Source organism: Diabrotica virgifera, chromosome 4 (assembly GCF_917563875.1).
Source record: "Diabrotica virgifera virgifera chromosome 4, PGI_DIABVI_V3a".
Lineage (NCBI taxonomy): Eukaryota > Metazoa > Arthropoda > Insecta > Coleoptera > Chrysomelidae > Diabrotica > Diabrotica virgifera.
Window position 1 is genome coordinate 168,414,916 of NC_065446.1, and position 22,610 is coordinate 168,437,525.

Consider the following 22,610-nt stretch of genomic DNA (forward strand, 5'->3'; position numbering starts at 1 on the left):
GGAGTCATCATCGGAGAGACGCACACCTGCTGCTCCATACTTGAAGTGACCAACCATAAAAGCTTATCCCCGCACATTTTATCTTTGTATATATCTAAATATACAATAAAAGAAGGTATAATGAGAAATTTAAAAATAATCGTAAAATATAACAAAAATCATTAAAAATATAAAACTTAAAAAAATATATATCTTGCTTAAAAATAGTCATAGAGGCTTGCACGGTAGACAATTTTAAAGGTAGTTGACTTTTCTTACTATTAAATGTATCATTGCATATACCTAAATCTGCGTAGAAAAAAGTTACCAAACAATGTCTGCGAAGTAACAAGGAAAATGGGCCAAAATGGCTGTGAGTGGCAAATTTTGAAAAATACTATTTCAGTAAATGTAAAGCGTAGAGACTTTTACTAAACAAAATTTTAAAGAGAAAGAATTAGAGTTATTTTTTGGTGAAGCAATGCCTATACCTATATCCCCTTGGAAAAAAGTTATGGGGCTAAAAACAAAATTGCTATCTTTCCTGTTTTTTTCTTGCTTTTCTTTTGAATATATTTTTGTAAAAAAAAATATTTTTTACTTTAAGATATGATATTTCGATAGTAAATTTAACCTGGCACACTTTTCCTGTAGACGTGTTTGTACCAAAAGTGCATAGAACTCACCCTAATTCGTCCTATGCTTAGGGACTAATTCACCCCTTTCTCGAAAACGCACCCCTTTAAATAGTAGCACTCCACCGTTTTTCATATCTAGAGGTCCATTGACTATATGAAATAATAAAACCCCGTTAACGTTGTAGTTCCTTTCTAAAATACAGAATCAATAGCCTACTGTTACCTTCCTTGTATTTGTATACCGTAGGCCCTAGATATAGCAGACTACTCTGCTATAATTCCAAAGTCGCGTTAGCGGTATAAAACGGGAGATTATTATTATTGTTAATTTCTCACTTGGGCTATGTTTAATAACATAGTCCGCGAAAACATATTCCACGAATAATAATTTTATTATATAGTCTAATTTTGTGTATAAACCTATTTCTCTTTATAGTTACCTAAACATTTCTCTTTCCCTCTCAGGTTCGTTGGCACTCCTAGTTTTTCCATTTTCGGTAATGGACCTGGATGGACTTGTGCTTGGGGTCTGAAGATTTGATCTATAGAGGAAAAAGTATGTAATCTTCATTATTTGGCTTCAAATACTGTATTAGTGTAATAATAAAATATTTTTCTTACCTAGAAGTTATCGGCGTACATGATTTGACCAGAGACGGAGTATACGGTTCAGGAGGCAAAGAAGAATAATTGTTAAGACTTGTACTTGATATATTCAAAGAACAGGAACTCAAAGGCAATGGTATGCTAAAGCTCGACGACCTAGACGATCTTCCAGCTTGTATAAAGTTGACGCCTGTCGATTTTGGTTCAGGTGTTCGGGATATCGATACACCGGATATGAATAATGTAGGAGACTTGGGAATACCCGTCTCGCTTTCGTATTCATTAGAGCTATCTGTTTCTAAAAAGTATTCGGTGTTGGATAAAGGGCTATCACATATTTTGATGCGGAGATTGGATGATAAACCTACAAAATAATAAGTAATATAAATAACTCGTTTAATAGCAATATAACTTTTTTTCCAAAAACTGGATTTGTACCAAATTATCATATTTTATTGTACATTAAAATAGTTATTTATGAAACAGTTCGTGAAGTATGCTTTTTGCGAACGCACGCGATTTTTAGTGCACGAGCGACAACCGAGCGAGTGCTAAAAATTGCATAAGCTCGCAAAAAGTACTTCACGCACAGATTCATACAATATTTTATCTACGATAAACAAATAAAAAAAGCTGTAACTCTTCGCCACTGGAATTCATTTCTATTCTACAATTTTTAGAACTTTGACATTTAAAAAGTCTAACTACTTTCAAACCACAAAACTGTCAAAACTTTTGTTGCTTGGTTATTGGCCTTCCTTTATGCAATTTGGCCGGCTCGATCAGGTTGGCGGTCACGACCAAGGGCGGTCATATATCTTAATTCAGGGGGGGGGGGCATTTTGTACAATTAGATATTAGCTCTCAATTTCAATACAGACACAAAACGCAGAATGGGATGTTTTATATATTGAAAAGAGAAAATAACAATAACTCGAATGAAATGAAATTATAAACAAAAAACTAATACTCTACATGACGAACTCTATGTTTCGGCTCACTCCACTTTTAGCGAAACGTTCTATTATATTGTCTTCGTTAATAACAATGTCCTTGTGGACATGCATTAGTGCAAGGCCAGTTAACCGTTCTTCACCCATATTGGCCCTCAGCCAACTCTTAAGTCTTCTCAGTCCTGAAAAACTCCTCTCTGCAGATGCAACACTTACTGGAAGAGTACACAATATTTTTAAAATTTTATTAATGATTGGATACATCATTTCATCACATTGTATGAGAGCATTTAGATCATCGCTCGGAATTTCCGATTCTTTGCTGTGTTTCCATCTCATTTTCCATAAATGTAGCTCTGCAATAAAAGTTGACTTCAGCACGTCTCTAACTGTCTCAAACAAACTTCCATATTTTGCAATCAAAATTTCTACGGCGGAATGGATATCATCTTCATTTGAATGAATTAATATAGCAGGAACACATATTTGCAGATTAAATACATCCATGGTTTCTTGCTGGAAACGACACTCAATGTCGGAAATGATACTTTCAAGTAAAGGAATATATATCGTTATTCGAAAGTATTCTGTGGAGGAATGAATATCTGGATTAGGTCGATTTTTCATGAATTTATTCACTCTTGGAATACATAAATCTATATTCAAATTTTCTAGACATGGCATTATTTCTTTAAGCAAAGCATTGAAATTTGTTTCTGCATTGTTGCGTTTGTCTTTCAAAACAAGCAGCGTATTTAGAACAGCATTCTGTGTAGAGCTTATAGCCAAATTTTTTGTTGCAATAATTTGCTCAGAGGTAACGTTATTGCGAGTACTTCATTTAGACAAAACAAAGTGATAATAAAGCTGCAATTTGATGAGATCGCAAGTATATGCGTCCTAGCTTTACTGGAAGATTCTCTTTCGTTCCATTCGGAAATCAAATTCAAAGCTTGCAAATTTTTTTCAATCGATGCTTTAAACTGCAGAACGGAGTCGTGCCGTTCTACCCATCGCGTTTCACACAATCCAGAGAGCTGATCACCCAATGTTTGTTTGAGGACATAATTGCGTTTAGAAGAGGCTTTGAAAAAAGATATTATTTCCTTCATTACCCCTACAGCATTTCTCACACATTGAACGTTTGATGATTTCAACAAACTCAAATTTAAAGCATGATTGAAACATGGACATCGTACAGCTATATTCATTTCTTTTTTAATTTCTTGGACGGCTCCTTGTTGTTTTGATGTCATTACGCTGCATCCGTCTGTACAAATTCCTACACAATTTTCCAATGGTAAACGAAATTTTTGAACTTGTTTTATCACTGATTTTCCTAAAATAGTACCATTCAAAACCGGTTCCAACGTATCGGGACTGAGCTCATAGTTCTCAGAATGACAATCTATGAATGACACAAAATCCTCCCGCACGTTGTTACCTTCTAAGTATCTAATAACAATCGACATTTGGGAAACATGTGCTATGTCAGTAGTTTCGTCAAACATAATGCTGTAATATTTAGCATCACTAATTTTTTTCACGATAACAGACAAAATTTCGTCTTTACAACATTCAATCAACTCATTTTGCGTTCTTTTGCTAATATATGTGGCACGTGACGACGTGTTTCTTAAATGCTCTTCTAAAGTTTTGTCTCCTGCTTCGATTCTGAATCGAAGAAGCTCTCGGAAGTTTCCCTCATTATTTGTCACATTGCTTTCTTCTAACAATGGCCCGTCATCTCTATGGCCACGGAAAGGTATACATTGTTTGGCTAAAAAAATTATAGATCGAATGATTGGTTTGAGCCGATTTCGATTATCCTCTATCTGCCTGGCTCGAGCACTATCTATCAAATTTCTTATATCTAAAGATCGGTTTTCGTAACATTTTATAAAATTATCGCTCGATAAAACCGCTTCAATGTGATATCGATTTGTATTATGTTTATCTAGCACACCATCCATTCCAAATAATTTTGAAAATTTTGTAACTGGTGTGGTAACCAAACTTTGCAAACTTGTTGCTTTATTTTTACCACCTGAATTTGCGAAGATAGCACAGTGCTTACAAAAAAGTCCTTTCTTCAAGTCCGAAAACGCAATCCAGTTATATTTTTGGAGATGATCGTATCTCAAGTACCGCTTAACTAACTTGTTATTTTTGTTATGTTCAGAAAATGGAAATGAGTAGATTTTTTCCGGAACCCACGTATTTTTCAAATAATTATATTTTTGAAAGTCTCCCAAACCACTCAAACCATCAACAACTCGACCAATGTCGTAGTTACTAACTTCATTGGACTTGTCTACAGCGACTTGCTTTAGAGTATTTTCATTATTAACTGATGTTTGTAATGTTGATACTGTTGTAAGTCGTTCTGGCACTACGAGATTCTGTTGAGAAGACGATGAGGAAGATGACCGGGATGACCCATTATCACCCACATCTTTAATTACTTTCTTCGGAACAACAGAAAAATACGAATTCAACGTATTCGTATTGTTTGCCCTCTTCATTTTCTGAAAAAAAAGAACATTTGTGATTTCGGGCAAACGAGAGATGGATATGCCCAGGTTTTTTAATTTGAGCCTAATAATAATTTGCAGTCACTTTTCGTTCAAATCGGAATCTATTAACTTTTGTATTTCGAAATAGCATCCTATATAGCGAACATCTGCGCTGGACGAGAGAAAACTGCAGAGTATTATGTACTCATTGCTGATGTATTCGTTCCGTTAGCAAACAGAAAATTATTCCTAACCTATCTATGGATTTTTACTCACCTGTCACCCTGGAATAAAATGATGATTACAATCCGGCAATATATATAGTGCACTGCACCTATGTCACCTCTATAACTACGATAGGATAGTGTATATCGGGTAGACGATAGATACTTCAGAACGTTCAAATTTCTACACAATACACAACGATATAACTTCCATAAAAAATATGTACATAGGCATTCTTATGTTTCTGTTTCTACACTGGACGTCGCCGGTGTCGGGATTCGCGCGGGAGGCGATGCACTTGCATTGCGTAACCAGAGTTGAAGAGACAGGCATTATGATTAATTATCATTATTACAGATTGCAGTATCTAGGTATTTCAAAATCCGTATCTGAATCCATTCAAAATAATTAATTTACAGAGTAAATAATTTAAAATATATTAACATAACATTATCCTGTGTTACTAGACAAGTTTATTTAAGGTGCATTGCCACCTTTGGGGGGGGGGCATGGCCCCCATGGCCCCCCCCTTATGACCGCCCTTGGTCACGACGTTGACTGGCTCATGACCATGTCGGGCCCACCGAATATGTCTAATTCTTGATCTCTTTTGAAGTAAATTGGCTATGGTGATTACTTTGACTAAATATTTACTTTTTGTACAAGGTACAATAACAAACATAATCTATTAGTAATAAGCATGAATTATAAATAAGTTGTAGCTAGTTGAGCATTATAATTTTATTCTGTTTATGAAAACCTCATAATTACTCTGATTGATTCTTCATCTACGTTATGTAAAATTGAATATATTCTTATCGGGGTGGGAAGTCCTTTATTTTCGAAAGAATTGTAGATATCCCATTTTGGAATGGAGTTAATAGGTCATTCAAAAAATATGTAATTAAGATTTTCTATTTTCCCACATTCGCAATAGGGATTGTCTGTCAGGTTCATCCTATGCAAGTTTTCTTTTGTTAGACAGTGCCCTGTACGTAACCTAATAATTGTAGTGATGTGTCTTCGATCTATGAATGGAAGAATAGCAAACCATTTATTTTTAGGAAACGTAGGTTGTACTTTTCGGTATTGATAGTATTTGATTCTGATTAGGTTGTTCCATTTATTTCTGAAATCATCATACACTTTAGATTTAATGTCAGTATATATGTCTTTGACATCGAGGGGCATGACCATTGGTATGTTCAAATTTCTTCCTATATTAGCTAGGGTGTCAGCTTCTTCGTTACCCGGGATATTTGAATGTCCTGGTATCCATGCTAGTCTGATGTCAAAGCCATTTTCATTTGCATGAACTATAAGTCTTTTTGTTTCAATACGCCAAAATCTGATATATTTTTGACTCACCAACTGCTGTTTTTTCAATTGCACTGCTGGAATCCGAAAAAATGATTATTCTGAATAATTTTTTTCTAAGTGCTAATTTAATTGCCTCATAGATTCCTATCATCTCCGCCTTACATATGGAGAGGTGATTTGGTAACTTTGAGCTGTATTTGATGTTGATATCTGGTATACTGATTCCAAACCCTGTTGTAAGATCTTTCTTCGATGCATCAATGAATATAAAGGTATGGGTCGCTTTATATTTTTCTGTGTTTATAAAAACATTTTCTTTGATCATGGGAACAATACACAGTGTATTATAAGGGACTTCATAACAAGGGAAGTTGTTTGACTTATAAATGTCCTTGAGATATGGCATGAATTCAGCCAAACCTGCTATCAAATAGGGCGTATTGTCATCTCTCCAAAAGGCTGGTAGTTGTAATTCATTGCTCATATTGACATCACCATGACAACGCGAAAGTTAAAAACAGTGCGAAAAAGTAAATCCCATTTAAAATACAATGTTACTTCAAACACACTTTAAATCCTTCACGCACTGCTATCTATAATGACAGTTTTCACAAACTAAAAACTTATACATAAGATGACATAGAGTAGATAAAATATTTTTTGTTGCTTGGTAAAACAATTCTTCTATTTTATCTGACTCATTCATATCGATAAAAACTATTTGTAATTATTTATGACCAATTGGAACAGAACAACGTAGAACTGGATCATTCATCAGAAATAGTACGAGGGAAATATCAATACAATAATAAACACTCATGGACAAAAATTATGAATATTTTGAAATTAACGTGGGAAATGAAATTTTTTGTGGTGCCCCCAGTGTCGCAGAAATAGGATTTCTTTTCCGAGTGCGATATTTTAGAGTATCATGTAAATGGTATTCTTTTTCTTCTTTAGGTGCCATCTCCGCTACGGAGGTTGGCAATCATGACAGCTATTTTAATTTTTGAGGCAGTAGCTCTAAATAGGTGTTTTGAGCTGCATCCAAACCATCCTCTCAGGTTCTTCAGACATGAAATTCGTCTTCTTCGGATGCTTCTTCTGCCATCTATCTTTCCTTGCATTATGAGTCTCAGGATGCCATACTTCTTGCCCCGCATCACATGTCCGAGATACTGTAGTTTTCATTCTTTAATTGTAAGTTCAGTAAATGGTATGTAAGTAAATGGTATAATTGAATTTAGATTTGATATGGGCTAGGTATATGGTGGCCAATATAATGCTTAATAGGTCTGGATCCCGCGTATGAAAAAAAAGTTGATTAATAGCAAGCTGAAAATTTGTTAATAGCTTAAGGGTGTCTAGTCGAATAAACTTTGATATATGGGAACATTGAAACAGGGGCAGTTTTAATTGTGGAACAGGTTAAAAATTTGGAACGGTCACAGCACGAAAACGGCACATTTATTTTGTCCGACAGAATAGACTTAAACTCTCCGAACAGAGATTAAACTCTCATGAAAAAATCAGACTGCTATTTATTACCTGTCATAATTCCTGTCATTTGACATATTCTACATGTTCCACTCATTAAAACGCCCATTTGGTGAAAAATAGCAGTCTGATTTTTGCATGAGAGTTTAATCTCCGTTCGAAGAGTTTAAGTCTGTTCTGTCGGACAAAATAAATGTGCCGTTTTCGTGCTGTGACCGTTCCAAATTTTTAACCTGTTCCACAATTAAAACTTCCCCTGTTCCAGTGTTCACACATATCAAAGTTTATTCGACTAGACACCCTTAAGCTATTAACAAATTTTCAGCTTGCTATTAATCAACTTTTTTTTCATACGCGGGATCCAGACCTATAAATCAAAACTCATTATGGTAACTATTCACTATTCTATCGACATGAAAACCTCCGTGTTAGTGCAATAACACGGATTATATCGGATTTGTTGTCCAATAGACTGAATTTAGACTTGAAAGGAAACCACTTTGGTAAAAATCGAAGATAAGAGATATTTATATTTCTGATTATTTATTTAGTCTAAATTTGTGCGTTAGATATTACTTGTTGATAAAAAATAAAACTTCATAATAAATAAATTATACTTGCCTCTACTAGCTTTTTTCTGTTCCTCCACCAAAAATCCGGTTGACTTAGAGAATATACTTTTCCTACAAGTTTTATGGTGCTTCTTCGGACTTTGTTTTTCACTTTTACATTCACTAATAATAACATACTTTTTATCACCGTCTTCTTTTTGCTTAGCTTTAGTGCTGTCATAATGTTTTTGTTCACTATTGCTGCTAAATTGTTTATTAGAAGTTTTACTCTCGTCCAACCGATCAATGGTTTTATTCACAGCGATTTTGGAAAAACAGCTTGGTTTAGGTAAATGTGCTGAACACAGTTTAGTTTTTAAGGAAGAAAAGGGGTTATGAGTTTGTTTTTTACATTCCGCAATTTTGGCTGATTGTTCAGTCTTTTTAGTTTCGTCGTCGTAATTTTGACTTTTATCTACAAAATAGACTTTATTAAAATATATTAAAAATAAATAAATATTAAAGTGACAATAACAATTAATAAGCTTAATATTTGATAAACGTTATAGAGATTAAACCAAAACTCTGAAAATTACTAATTATATGTTACAATGTTGTCACATATACCATTTTTCTGATATTATTAGTCAATTTGGACTTTTACGTACAACATTGTGTATGTTGTAATATTATCGCAATCCTCACTCTAATACATCCAGTATAATGGAAAAAACACACAATTTTAGCTATCTTCAAGAACATAGCGGTCACTTGAAGACATGATCGATATTTAAGGCAACACACTTCGTCTGAAGCCAACAAAATTCAACTCCAACTTCCACACAGGCAAGCAATCTATCGATGCAATAACTAAGTAATAATACCTTTGTTAAGCAATAGGCCAAGTTTGCTTGCATACTGTTTTTGTGATTAATTAACTTTGTTTGTGTGATAAATATATATTATTAGTTACTTTCTGTTTTATTTGTCAAAATCTGAATTTCCATTGTTCATATCTAGAGCTCCATTTTCCCGGCCCCTTTTGATTTCCCGGGAATCGGGAGTTGGTAATTTGGATTTCCCGGGAATTCCCGGGAATCGGGAAATTTAAAAATAAAAAGAAGAAATTGTTTTCGTTCTAATTTTTCAATGCAGTTAGTATAAAAATTTAATTAGAAATTAATAATGTTTAGAAAAATTCAAAAATTTAAAAGAAATTTAAAAATTTTAAAGAAAATTTTAAAAATTGAAAAATTATAAATTTGTGTAATATGAATTTTCGTTGTTTTTATTATTTAAATATGTTTTAAAAAAACAGAAATTGTTGAGTGTTTGATCTTTCAGGCTGGCTCTTTGTTTGTACAGAAATTTGCTGAAGTTGAAAACGCACTTTCTGTTGATGTAGGTCTGATGCTTTTTAGTGAAGTGAGTAATTTTTTAAACTTCGGGTCAGCTGATTTCCTCTAATCTAATACCGTATTAATTTTCCTATGTACTAATTCTTCATAAACATAATTTTAATTCAAAATAAATATTTATGTTATAATTCTGGATGCTTCAAAATGAATCGGATGGTCGCATAAATAAAAGTTATGCTGACGGATGTGATACATTCTGATTTTACCCCAAAAGTGGAAGGTTTAACCCGGGAGCAGTCGCGCCAAAAATCTAACATTTTATCCTCATCCGTGATAACTTTAAGAAAAATTCTGTAACATAACTTTTCACTCGTAAGGGCCTCGAGGAAGATTGTAGTAATGCGTGGGAATTTTTTTTTAAATTTTTAAGTTTTTTTATTTTTTTATTTTCTTTTGGGAAATTTACGGGTTTGGTTAGGACCAATTAGCTTTAAAATTGTTAGAAATAGATATTTATAACATAACAATTCAATAAAAATATTATACAATAGAAATTTCTTTTAAATTCGCATTTAAATTCGTATTCGGAGATTTTTTTCTCTACGCGCGACTACTTAAGTGACAAAAGTGAGCGCGACTGCTCCCGGGTTAAAATATAATTGAAAAATAAATATTTTAAGTGGAATGATTTAAAATGATTATTAAGCAGAGATAATAATTTTATCAGAATCATTTATTCATTGTGAGTTAGTAATATCTCCGTTCATAATTTAAAATAAACTATTTTAAAATCCCGGGAAATCTGTAAAAATTGTCGGGAACCGGGATTTCCATTTTTTACTGATTTCCCGGGAAATGTGTCCCCTTCACTTTTCTCACCCCTAGGGCAAAAGCACACATCGGCACAATATCACTTTTTTTCTTTGACTTATTAGCTATGTGTATGCCAAATCTCATGTCAATCCAAGCAGTTCTTTAAAATTTAGAGGTTTTGCAATATTTTACCGTCAAAGAATGTACTAGAACTTTCAAATGCAGTAAGCAGAATTGCTATTTTATTGTTTAATCAAAAGTTATTCGGGTTCAAAAATTGCACTTTTTCGATTTTTTGAAAGTTTAACCGCGTTTATCTCGAAAATTATGCATTCTACGAATAAACTTGTAAGCATTTTTTGCTGAGAATCACCAAAAAAATATAAAAAACGACTTGTTTTGCGAAAAATCACTGTTATGTAATTCCTCAAGTTCTTTGTTTATAACAATCTTATCGACATCCTGATCAACTGTTACCCAAAAAATTCGAGTTCTACGGGTCACAATACATAAAAAAAAACTTGGAGGCTTATACATAAAAAAATCTTTTTTTATTACATAAAAAAATCTGAATTATGGAGGCCGTTGTACCTCCCCTGGCGACAGGACTAGTACGAATGTGACACGAAACTGTATGTGGTAAATAAATATGTTGGTGGTTGGTATCATGTGCCTTTTTGCTCAAACTAATTAAAACTCTATTTTTTGTTCAAATACATTATATTTTCAACCCACACTATCGATGACTATACCATAATAACTTGGTTACAATAATAATATCGCGGCCTATCCTAACATCGTTCCGACATTGCCTTTACGTTAATACTTACTAACTACAAATAGTCCAGGGCGGATCTGTTTTGAGATGGACGTTGAGAGGTGATTCAAATTTTTTTGCAGAAATTGCTTGAAAATAAATCAAATAATAATATTTGAGTTATCCTCCCTCTCAAAAAGGTCCGGAACATTGTTTAAATAATCAAAATGTCAAGAACTGAAGGAAAAATTCGATTTTTTTCTTGGTTTTTTTATTATAACCTTAAAAGTATTCATTTCCGAGAAAAGTTGTACTGACATAAAAATTGCGTAATTTAATTTACTACGATATAGCATTGGTTAAAAATTTAAAAAATAGTCACCCTAGTTGCAAAATAGCAATAATTGCGAAAAAACCATACAAAAACAAGTATTGGCATTTTACGTTTTTCAACCATTTATGCTACACTTAGAACCTTCATATTTCACCCAGAAAAACTTTATGATACAGTAAAACAATACTATAACTTTCATTAAGAGCGGTTCAACAGATTTTGCAAAATAAATTTTGCAATACAGCTTTCGCAAAAAAAATTCATTTTTTCAAAATGTTACAGGACTGAAAATAAAGCAGATAGCAAGTTGCATTTTTTTTTGCTTATAGAAGTGTACTGTACCAGTGTACTGATTAATTACCACGGCTTCAGAAAATTTTTGAAGTAAACAATAATTTTTGGTGCTACGCGCAGGACAGCGGTGTTCTATTCACACAGGTTGATTTCCACCACAATTTCTTCCAATCTTTATCTAATATATTATTTTCTTACTCTATATTTTGTTGTATTTTAATTTTTTAATTCCACAAAAATCAAACTAATTTTATTATTGTTTGTGAAATATTGTTTAAACAATTGCATATGTTTAAAAATAATAAACTTTTATTAATTAAGTTAAAATATATGAACAAAGAAAGTTTTTGCTAATAAAAGTGTTATTTCAAAGGATAGAGTATGTGTTTTTATTTTGCAATAAACAAATTTATTTATTTATATCGAAATGTCATAAAAATTAAAATGTATCAATCATTATCAAAGGTCATTGGAATGCCCAATCAGAGCAACCTATCCGCTGTCCTGCGCGTAGCACCAATAATTAATATTTATTTAAAAAAATTTCTGACGCCGTGGTGTTAAGCGATTTTAATTTTGCAAAATTGCAAATAAAAGGTACAATACACTTCTATATGCAAAAAAATTTTCAACTTGCTATCTGCTTTATTTTCAGTCCTGGAACATTTTGAAAAAATGAATTTTTTTTACGAAAGCTGGATTTCAAAATTTATTTTGCAAAATCTATTGAACCGATCTTAATGAAATTTACAGTATTGTTTTACTGTATCATAAAATTTTTGAGGGTGAAATATGAAGGTCCAAAGTGTAGCATAAATGGTTGAAAAACGTAAAATGCGAATACTTGTTTTTGTATGTTTTTTTCACAATTATTGCTATTTTGCAACAAGGGTGACTATTTCTTAAATTTTTAACCACTTCTATATTGTAGGAAATTTAATTTCGCAACTTTTATGTTGGCACAACTTTTCTCGAAAATGAATACTTTTAAAGTTATAATGAAAAAACCAAGAAAAAAATCGAATTTTTCCTTAATTTTTTGACATTTTGATTATTTAAACGATGTTCCGGACCTTTTTGAGAGGAAGGATAACTCAAATATTATTATTTGATTTATTTTAAAGCAATTTCTGCAAAAAAATCTGAGTCACCTCTCAACGTCCAAATGTACTAATATTTTTACAGATGCGCCCTGGTCTAAAATTTATTAGTAGGGTATTATTTATATACATACACCTTTAAATAATAACAATAATAACAAGAATGACATTTCAATGTTACTCTAGGTCACTGAATCGAATCAGATGATAATACGTTGGTTATTGATTTTGAGTGAGGTTTAAACAGATTTAATACAGAGTGTCCTATTATTACTACAAAGTTACTAAATTTCACCCGTATAAAATGCTAATCCTTCAACAGATTTTTGTTAATGATTTGAACAGAAGGATTGGATTTTGTGAAACAATGACGGATTTTATAATTGAAAACCAAAATATTTTACACAATATTGCTTTAATGATGAGTGTATCTACGTGTTTTCTTAATGGTTATGCAAAATTGTCGCTACTGTCGACTTTTTAGGGAAGGTCATACATCGTATCCCGAGAAACTGAACGTTTGGGCTGGTATTCTTGGGAATACTGTTATTGGATTTTGATCCCTTGGGGAAAATTTAACTGGTGAGCTCTACTTGAATTTGAACATTTAATAAAATATTTTATTGCTTTATAATTGTATTGCCAAATATTTTATACTTATATATTTTCGGTTATACTTGATTTTACACAAAGTAAGAAAAATAAATATAATGTTAGTAGTGTTTTTGCCGAGACCCAAAAATAATAAATTAAAGACAGAAACACAACAGATCACTGGGGACAGAAGCTGCATGGATCAAAATTCACTAGAATAAAAGGAACTATATAAAGCAATAAGAACAAGAATAAGACAAGACGTCAGGGTCAAAGATACCGAAATAATCGAAAATATTATAGAAAAAAAACAAGAGTATGAAAGTCTTAAAAACTCTAAATAGCAAAGGCCTACAACAAATACAGGGTGTCCCGAAAAGATTGGTCGTAAATTATACCACACATTCTGGGGCCAAAAATAGTTCTACTGAACCTAACTTACCTTAGTACAAATGTGCTCATAAAAAAAGTTACAGCCCTTTGAAGTTACAAAATAAAAATCGATTTTTTTCAATATATCGAAAACTATTAGAGATTTTTTATTGAAAATGGACGTGTTTCATTCTTATGGCAGGAACATCTTAAAAAAAATGATAGTGAAATCTGTCCTCCCTATAAAAATTTTAGGGGGGTTTGGTTCCCCTAAACCCCCCCAAACTTTTGTGTACGTTTCAACTAATTCATTATTGTGGTACCATTAGTTAACCACACCATTTTTAAAACTTTTTTGCCTCTTGGTATTTTTTCGATAAGCCAGTTTTTATCGAGATGCTGCTTCTTTTATAATATGCTTACATAAAAAATTTTTGGGGGTTTTGTTCCTTTTAACCCCCCAAATGTTTGTGCACGTTACAATTAAGCTATTTTTATGGTACCATTAGTTAAACACAGTATTTTTAAAACTTTTTTGCCTCTTAGTCTTTTTTTGATAAGTCACTTTTTATCGAGATGTGGCTTCTTTTTCAAAATATACCTAAAAATGTAAATTATAAATAAATTTTCAGATTATTAACAGGACTGTATAAATAGTGTATAATCGTACTTTACCATATACAAATATGTGGTGGATTCGAAAAATATTCAAAATATCTCAATAAACACTGGCTTATCGAAAAATGACTAAGAGGCAAAAAAGTTTTAAAATCATTGTGTTTAACTAATGGTGCCACAATAATAATTTAATTGGAACGTACACAAAAGTTTGGGGGGGTTTAAGGGAACAAAACCCCCATAAAATTTTAATGGGGTGCACAAATTTCACTTTATTTTTTTTTTAAGATGACGCTGCCATAAGAATGCGTCATGTTCATTTTCAACAAAAAATGTCTAAGAGTTTTCGATATATGAAAAAAAATCGATTTTCATTTAGTAACTTCAAAGGGTTGTAACTTTTTTTGTGTGGACTATTGTATATAGGTAAGTGAGGTTAAATCAACCTATTTTTGACCCTAGAATCTGTGGTATAATTTATGACCCATCTTTTCGGGACACCCTGTATATCAAATAAAAAATAAAAATAGATTCACTATAAACGACAAAAATCAGATAATAAACATTGTTCAAAATTGTTATATAGAATTATATTCGTCCAGCGTAGCAAAGCCCGAAACCCATAATATGGAACGAAGAATATTAAATGTAGGATCTGAAAGACTACTAGAAATTACTAACAAGGAAATTGTAAATGCGTTAGAACAAAAAAAATGTAAAATCTTCTGGTGACTACGGAATAAAAAAAGAGATGAATACAGCTGGAGGTCAAATTACTTTGGACGCAGTTAAAATTCTAATGAACAATTGATTCTTTGGGGGTGCTATTCCAGCCTCTTGGCAAAATGCGCAGGTACTTTTATTACACAAGAAAGGAGACAAGCCTGTTACCACATCCATACAAACTGCTTACCAAGATAATTACCAACAGACTATCAAATAAATTCGAGAGTTACCAACCTGCTGCACAAGCGGGTTCCGAAAAGGTTATATTAATAATAGAACACCTACAGACAATAAGGACACTTATCGAGAAATGCAACGAATACAATGAACCTCTGTATTTGGCATTTGTGGATTACAATAAGGCATTCGATTAGATGCAATGAATAACGCAAGGATTGACTCCAGATATAGAATACTTCTAAAATACATATACGACAATGCAATAATGCAAATAAATGTAGCAGAAGGCCTAACGACAAGTAAAATAAGAACGAAAAGAGGTGTTAGATAGGGAGACACCTATCTCCAAAATTATTTACTCTTGCATTAGAAGATGTTAAATTGGGAGCAACGTGGAATTAAAATCGATGGCAGATTTTTAAGTCACTTAAGATTTGCCAATGGCATAGTACTCATAAGCAACAATACAGAAGAACTGATCTGTATGCTAAAAGAGCTTAAACGTAAATCTGAGAAAATCGATTTGAAAATGAATTGAAATAAAACAAAAATGATAGGCTATTGATTATGTTCAAAATAGGAGAGTTAAAAGGAACTATAACGTTAACGGGATTTTATTGTCTCGTATGGTCAAAGGAATTCTAAATTTGAGAGTTAAAGACGCGAAGTGCTACCATTTAAATGGGTGCGTTTTTGAGAAAAGAGTGAATTAGTCCCTAGGCACAGGGTGAATAAGGCTGAGTTCTATGCACTTTTGGTACAAATATGTCTACAGAAAAATTGTTCAAGATTAAATTTACTATCTAAATATCAAATTTTAAAGTAAAAAGTATTTTTTTTTACAAAAATATATTCAAAAGGAAAGCAAGAAAAAAAAACACGAAAGAAAGCAATTTTGTTTTTGCCCCATAACTTTTTTCCACAGGGATAGGTGTATAGGCATTGCTTTAGCGAAAAATAACTTCTATTCTTCCCCTTTAAATTGAAGTGCGGTAAAATACTCTAGGATTTATAGTTTTCGAATTAGAATTTTTCAAAATTCGCCACTCACAGCATTCTTGGACCATTTTCCCCATTATTTCGAAAACATTGTTCTGTAACTTTTTTTACGCATCTCTAGGTATATTCAATGGTACATTTAGAAGAAAGTGAAGTGAATTAGGTTAAAAATGGTCTATAGAGAAGACTATACGGCTCTTTTTAAGCGAGTTATGCTTTTTCAAGGTTTTATACTTTTAATGATTTTTGATATTTTTAATGATTACTTTTTAAATTTCTGATTATGACTTTTTTCTTGTACATTTAGTTATATATATTGTGGAATAAAAAAGCTTATTTTCTTCACTTTGAAATGGTGTATTGCAAAAAAAAAATTCTAGGACTATTTTTAAACAAGATATCCGGAAAATATCCAAGAGTATCCGTTATTTGAGAAAAAAAATTTATTTTTTTTTTATTTTTTTCAATTAGAAGAATATAGTTGAATTTTATAACCTAATTTTTAATTCCAAATAACTTTCCTAATAACATTTTTCTATATTGTGAAATATAAAGATATTTTACTCTTGAGCGAAATCCTAATTTTTTAACATACCTCGTACACTACTGATAAAACTGAGAGACCGGCCCTGGCAAGGTATGGTGAAGTTGTACTGATATTGTGCTCCTAGTTTTTACTAAAAACAAGTGGTATTATTAAATAGTTTTTTAAAATTAAAGTGTTTATCTACTAGATACTACTACGTAAGTCATCTATAGGTAATTATTACTTTATTATTGTGAAAAGAAAACGTCAAATAATAAATATACACCACCGTTCAATCATTTTGTGAGGTTAGCTAGCATGAGGTTGGTTTGTCGCTTACCAGAGCCGGACTGAAGCTTTCGCCACCGCAGCTAAAATGACTTCACACAATGTAAACACACCTTCCGATCTAACCAGTCCAGTAAATCAACGTTCGAATATCACAAACAGTTATGCATCAGCCCCTTCAAACTCTTTTCCGAGTAAGACCCAAGCAATTGTATTTAGTTGTATCGATAATGCTAAATTGCAGGATTATTTAATTCCGTTGGTCACAATAATCAACCCAAAAAATATTATTTTTTCATCTAGATCATCTCATAATAGAATCTGCATGTATTTGGCAAACAAAACCGTAGTAGATAATTTCATGCAACAACATGGCTCTATAGAAGTACTCGGCGAAGTTGTAACAGCACGGAGACTTGTCTCTCCAGCAGAAAGAATAGTCTTGTCTGGTGTCTGCCCGTCAATTCCTCATCAAGTATTAGTTGAAGAATTACAGAATATAGGTTTAAAGCTTATTTCCCCAATAACATTTCTGAAAATTAGCTCAACTCTTCCCGAATATAGTCACATATTGAGCTTTCGGAGGCAAGTTTATGTAAGCCCTATAACATCACCAATTCCAGATTCTATTCTAATAAATTTCGACCAAACACCTTACCGCATATTTTTGTCACAAGGTACACTCACCTGCTTTATTTGCAAAAATACAGGACACATATCATCCCAATGCAATAACAGTTCAGTAACGGAATCAACTCATATTGATTCAAACAATGAAGTACCAAATCAAACAGATCCAACAAGTATATTACACAAGTTACCAAACACTCAGCAGTCATCAAGTTATGCATTATCAAATCCGAGCATATCACCTACACCTACAAATCTCCATGACCAAGAAATTACTAATACTCCTACTCATAGCAACACTTTCAGTCATCCACATTCAGCGGCAATACCGTTTTCACAAACTCCTAAAGCAATATCCTCCAATCTATCAGCACCTCTTCCATTAGATACAACTGCAGAAAACTCCAATAAAACTGATACATCACCACAATTTTCCGAAACAACCAATTCAACCAATCTTACAATCAAAACTTCAAGCTCGACTTCTGTCATTACCAAATGAGTCTGCTCCAGTACTTCCAAAGGTAATAAAGCCACAACATCTAAGTGAAAACTCTAATAGCACTTGCGAAAACGCAAGTTCTTCCATAAAACGCAGTATTGGTGAGATCGATACTCCTCCTTCAGACTCAGCAATTTCATCACAAAATCTGTTTGCAAAACCCAAATCTTCTAAACCAAAAAAACCGCGCTCATCTAAAGTCCCATCTACACGGGAAACTCTTGAAAATTTTATTGATAATCATACCCCACCATTCGTTTTAAATTACCACCAATTGTCCTTACTGATTGATAATGTCCAAGGCTCCCCCGACACTATTAGCGTCGTTAAAGAATTTACAACTGATATGCCTGGTTTACTCTATCTTTTACAAAGCAGCTATCAATATGCAAATGATAGATCTACAAAAACTAAGTTTACAAAACTTAAAAAGAAACTTCTTAACCATTTAGGGAAAGAAATTTCTGACTTAGACAGTGACTCTTCTGTAGATAATTGCTCAGTATCATCTAACTCCGAATCTGTTAACAACATTCAACTCGATACTTCAATGGAACATTGATGGATTTTTCCATCGTCTTCCTATTCTACAGCTTCTTTTATCCGAATATTCTCCAGATATTATTTGTCTACAGGAGACAAACTTAAAGACCAATCAGTTGTACAATTCAAAACATTTCAATTGTTTCCGCAAAGACCGTACAGATGCAGGTCGTGCAAGCGGTGGTGTAGCGATACTAGTAAACAATCTTCTTTTCCGTTTACCCCCAGCATGTAGCACATTTTCAGCTGAACTCTACGCCATATACCGTGCTGTGAAACTTCTTAACGAGCTTACACTCACCAAAGCCCTGATCATAACAGATTCCCTTAGCTCTCTAAACTCATTAAAACACAATTTTCCGAAACATCCTTTTGAAAAGTTGCTAAAATACCAGCTTTCCCAAGCTCATGAACATGGAAGAAGCGGTCAATTTGTATGGGTTCCCTCACACGTCGGAATAACAGGAAATAAAGAAGCTGACAGGTCTGCACGAGAGGCAATTTTAAGTGATTTTTCGGAGCCGATAGACAAGTGTGTCTCCAGTGACTTAAAAGCTTATTTTAAAAATAAAGTGTGTTTGTGGCGAAATGAGTGGTCTCAATCTAATTCTAAGTTAAATAAAATAAAAAATAATGTGTCTCAGTGCGGTTTCCATCGTCGCGCAATAGACGAGAACAAATTGCGGTTGCGCGTTTACGTCTAGGACATACCAGGTTAACGCACTCTTACCTTTTCACAAAGAGTAATCCACCTATATGCGATCAGTGTAACGTCCTATTAACAGTCGAACACTTTTTAATAGTTTGTAGTAAATATGACCAAGAAAGACAGCGCTACAAGATCCCAAACGCTCTACCACAGGCTCTAGGTCAAAACTATTCCTGCGACAATATAGTTAATTATCTAAAATCCATAAACATTCTGTACAACCTGTAGTTGTTTACTTTTGTTATTTATATTTTGTTCCGTCGCTAATAACCTTTTGGTGGATGCGACTTCTTTTTCTAATAATAAAAAAAAAAAACTGATAAAACTGTATATCTGATGATTGCATCTTAGGTTTTGGACTATGCAAAGCATTTTATAAAGAATAAGTTTTTTTTTATAAAGTTAATATGTAATAAAAAAGTTTTGAATATGGTTCCAACTTAGTAAGACCTATTGCATGTATATATGTCACATTTTAAAAAAGCATATCTTGCTTAAGAGGATCGGAACGTATTTTCGGCTGCAATGCTATTCAAATGGGGATTCATTTTTTTCAAATCCTGAGAAAACTAATAAGTATTTTGGAAAAATTTAAACGCAGAATGAAAGATTACGTTATTAGCGAGGGCCGAAAGTCCCTGAGAACTTCTACAATGTTTATTTTAATAAGTTACAGGGGTGAAAAAACTAAGAGAAAATTTAGTGTGATTTTTAAATTCAAATATCTCATTCAAAATAAACTTTTTATTTATTCTAAGGGACTTTCGGCCCTCGGTAATAATTTAGTCTTTCATTCTGCGTTTAAATTTTTCAAAAATATTTATTGGTTTTTTCAGGATTTGAAAAAAATGATTAATTATTTATATGGGAAATAAGCCACAATTAAAATGAAAAAAATAATTTTATTAACGTTTCGACGCCCAAATCGGGTGCCGTTGTCAAAATACAAAATATTACTAAAATAAACTAAAGTGTTAATAAATTATTAGAAGAATTTTTTTTTGCTTAGCAACAACACTTTAGTTTATTTTAGTAATATTTTGTATTTTGAAAACGGCACCCGATTTGGGCGTCGAAACGTTAATAAAATTATTTTTTTCATTTTAATTGTGGCTTATTTCCCATATAAATAATTAATCATAAAAATGCCACAAGGAAATAGCTTCAGAACAACATTGAAAAAAATGAACACAATGCCGTGGTAATATTTTCCAAATCTGTCTTTGTCTTACAACGCACTCAACCGAATATAATATTGTCAGCATATATTGTCAGTCAGACACTGACAATCAGTGACAATTTTAAATATTTGACATTGCATCGGGAATATTTTGAGAAATTGATTAAATATTATTGATATATAGTGTATTTGATAAATAATTGATTTAAGACGTGAACTTAATAAAAAGTTATTTATTGTGTATTATTTGTGAAAGATCCAAGCAGAGAATACATCAGATATATCCTGTGATCCAAGTATTTTGTTGTTAGAGATGTTCAAAATTGTAAGCGTTCCAAAATAACAACATATTATTAAAAAATCACTTTAACACTTTTCCTCTTTTCTCGATTGATTATTAGTTTTTGTTGTACAAATAAATTATTACAATCACTGAAAACATAGTTAGTGAAAAAATTATCACATTTATTAACTGAATTAATAATTTGCACTTATAAAAATAACAGTTATCCAAGAACATTCAAAAGCCATCTCTTTAAATTAATTATGACATTTTCAAGTAGAATGACATTCTAGTAATGTTTACATATCCACACCAGTGTGAATTTTACTACACGTAATTTGCCGTGTAAAGACAGAAAAAGTAGGGATACACGTAAAATATTTGCGAATTATGTACCCATAGCCTTAAAAATAGTCCTATAAATTTTACAATAAACTATTTTAAAGTAAAGAAAACATGCTTTCTTCTTTATTCTACAATGTATATACCTAAATACACAATAAACAAAGGTATAATGAGAAATTTAAAAATAATCATAAAATATATCAAAAATCATTAAAAATATAAAACTTTGAACAACCATAGCTTGCTTAAAAATAGTCATACAGCCTTCTACAATAGACTACTTTAAAGGTAATTGACTTTTCTTTCTAATAAATGTGACATTTCGTACACCTAAAGCTACGTAGAAAAAAAGTTACAGAACAATGTTTGACAAGTAACAAGGAAAATGGGCCAAAATCGCTGTGAGTGGCGAATTTGGAAAAATCATATTTTGGAAACTGTAAATCATAGAGACTTCTACCAAACGCCCTTTTAAAGAGGAAGGATGGAAGCTTTCTTTTTGTGAAGCAATGTCTATAGTTATATCCCCGTGAAAAAAAAGTTATGGAAAAAAAAAAACAAAATTGCTATCTTTTGTGTTGTTTTCTTGCTATTATTTTGAATATATTTTTGTAAAAAAATATTTTTTGCTTTAAAATATGATCCTCCCATAGTAAATTTAACCTGGAATAATTTTCCTGTAGACGTGTTTGCACCAAAAGTGCATAGAACTCACCCCAATTCGCCCTGTCCCTAGGGACTAATTCACCCCTTTCTCAAAAACGCACCCCTTTAAATGGTAGCACTCCACGGGTTTTTCATATTTAGAGGTCCATTGAATATTTAAAATAATAAAACCCCGTTAACGTTGTAGTTCCTTTCTAAAATACATAATCAATAGCCTAGGATGACAAATCAAAATATCACCATCGACTTAGGTGGAAGTGAAATCGAAAGTGTCGAAGAGTATACAGTCAGGACGTTTGAGTTGGAATCAATTCATTATCTCGAGAATGGGTCAATTCGGAGAGAAATCCTGAGACAGGTCGATTTTTATTTTTAAATTATGACTTTTTTGGCATATATATCATCCTAGTGACGTCATCCATCTGGGCGTGATGACGTAATCAACGATTTTTTAAATGAGATTAGGGGTTGTGTGATAGCTCATTTGAAAGATTGTTCAATTATCTAT

The 22,610-nt window shown here is 32.4% G+C and overlaps 1 protein-coding gene across 1 annotated transcript in view; it reads right to left on the reverse strand.

The window, feature by feature from the left end:
* Positions 1-22,610, reverse strand: part of LOC114339207 (ankyrin repeat and IBR domain-containing protein 1-like) — a 202,730-nt gene that overhangs the window by 7,125 nt on the left and 172,995 nt on the right. Inside the window, exons 15-17 of the mRNA XM_050649788.1 lie at positions 8,362-8,760; positions 1,239-1,587; positions 1,058-1,159 (exon numbers count right to left, since the gene is read on the reverse strand). Coding sequence (XP_050505745.1) covers positions 1,058-1,159; positions 1,239-1,587; positions 8,362-8,760 — 850 coding nt within the window. The remainder of the gene's footprint in view (positions 1-1,057; positions 1,160-1,238; positions 1,588-8,361; positions 8,761-22,610) is intronic.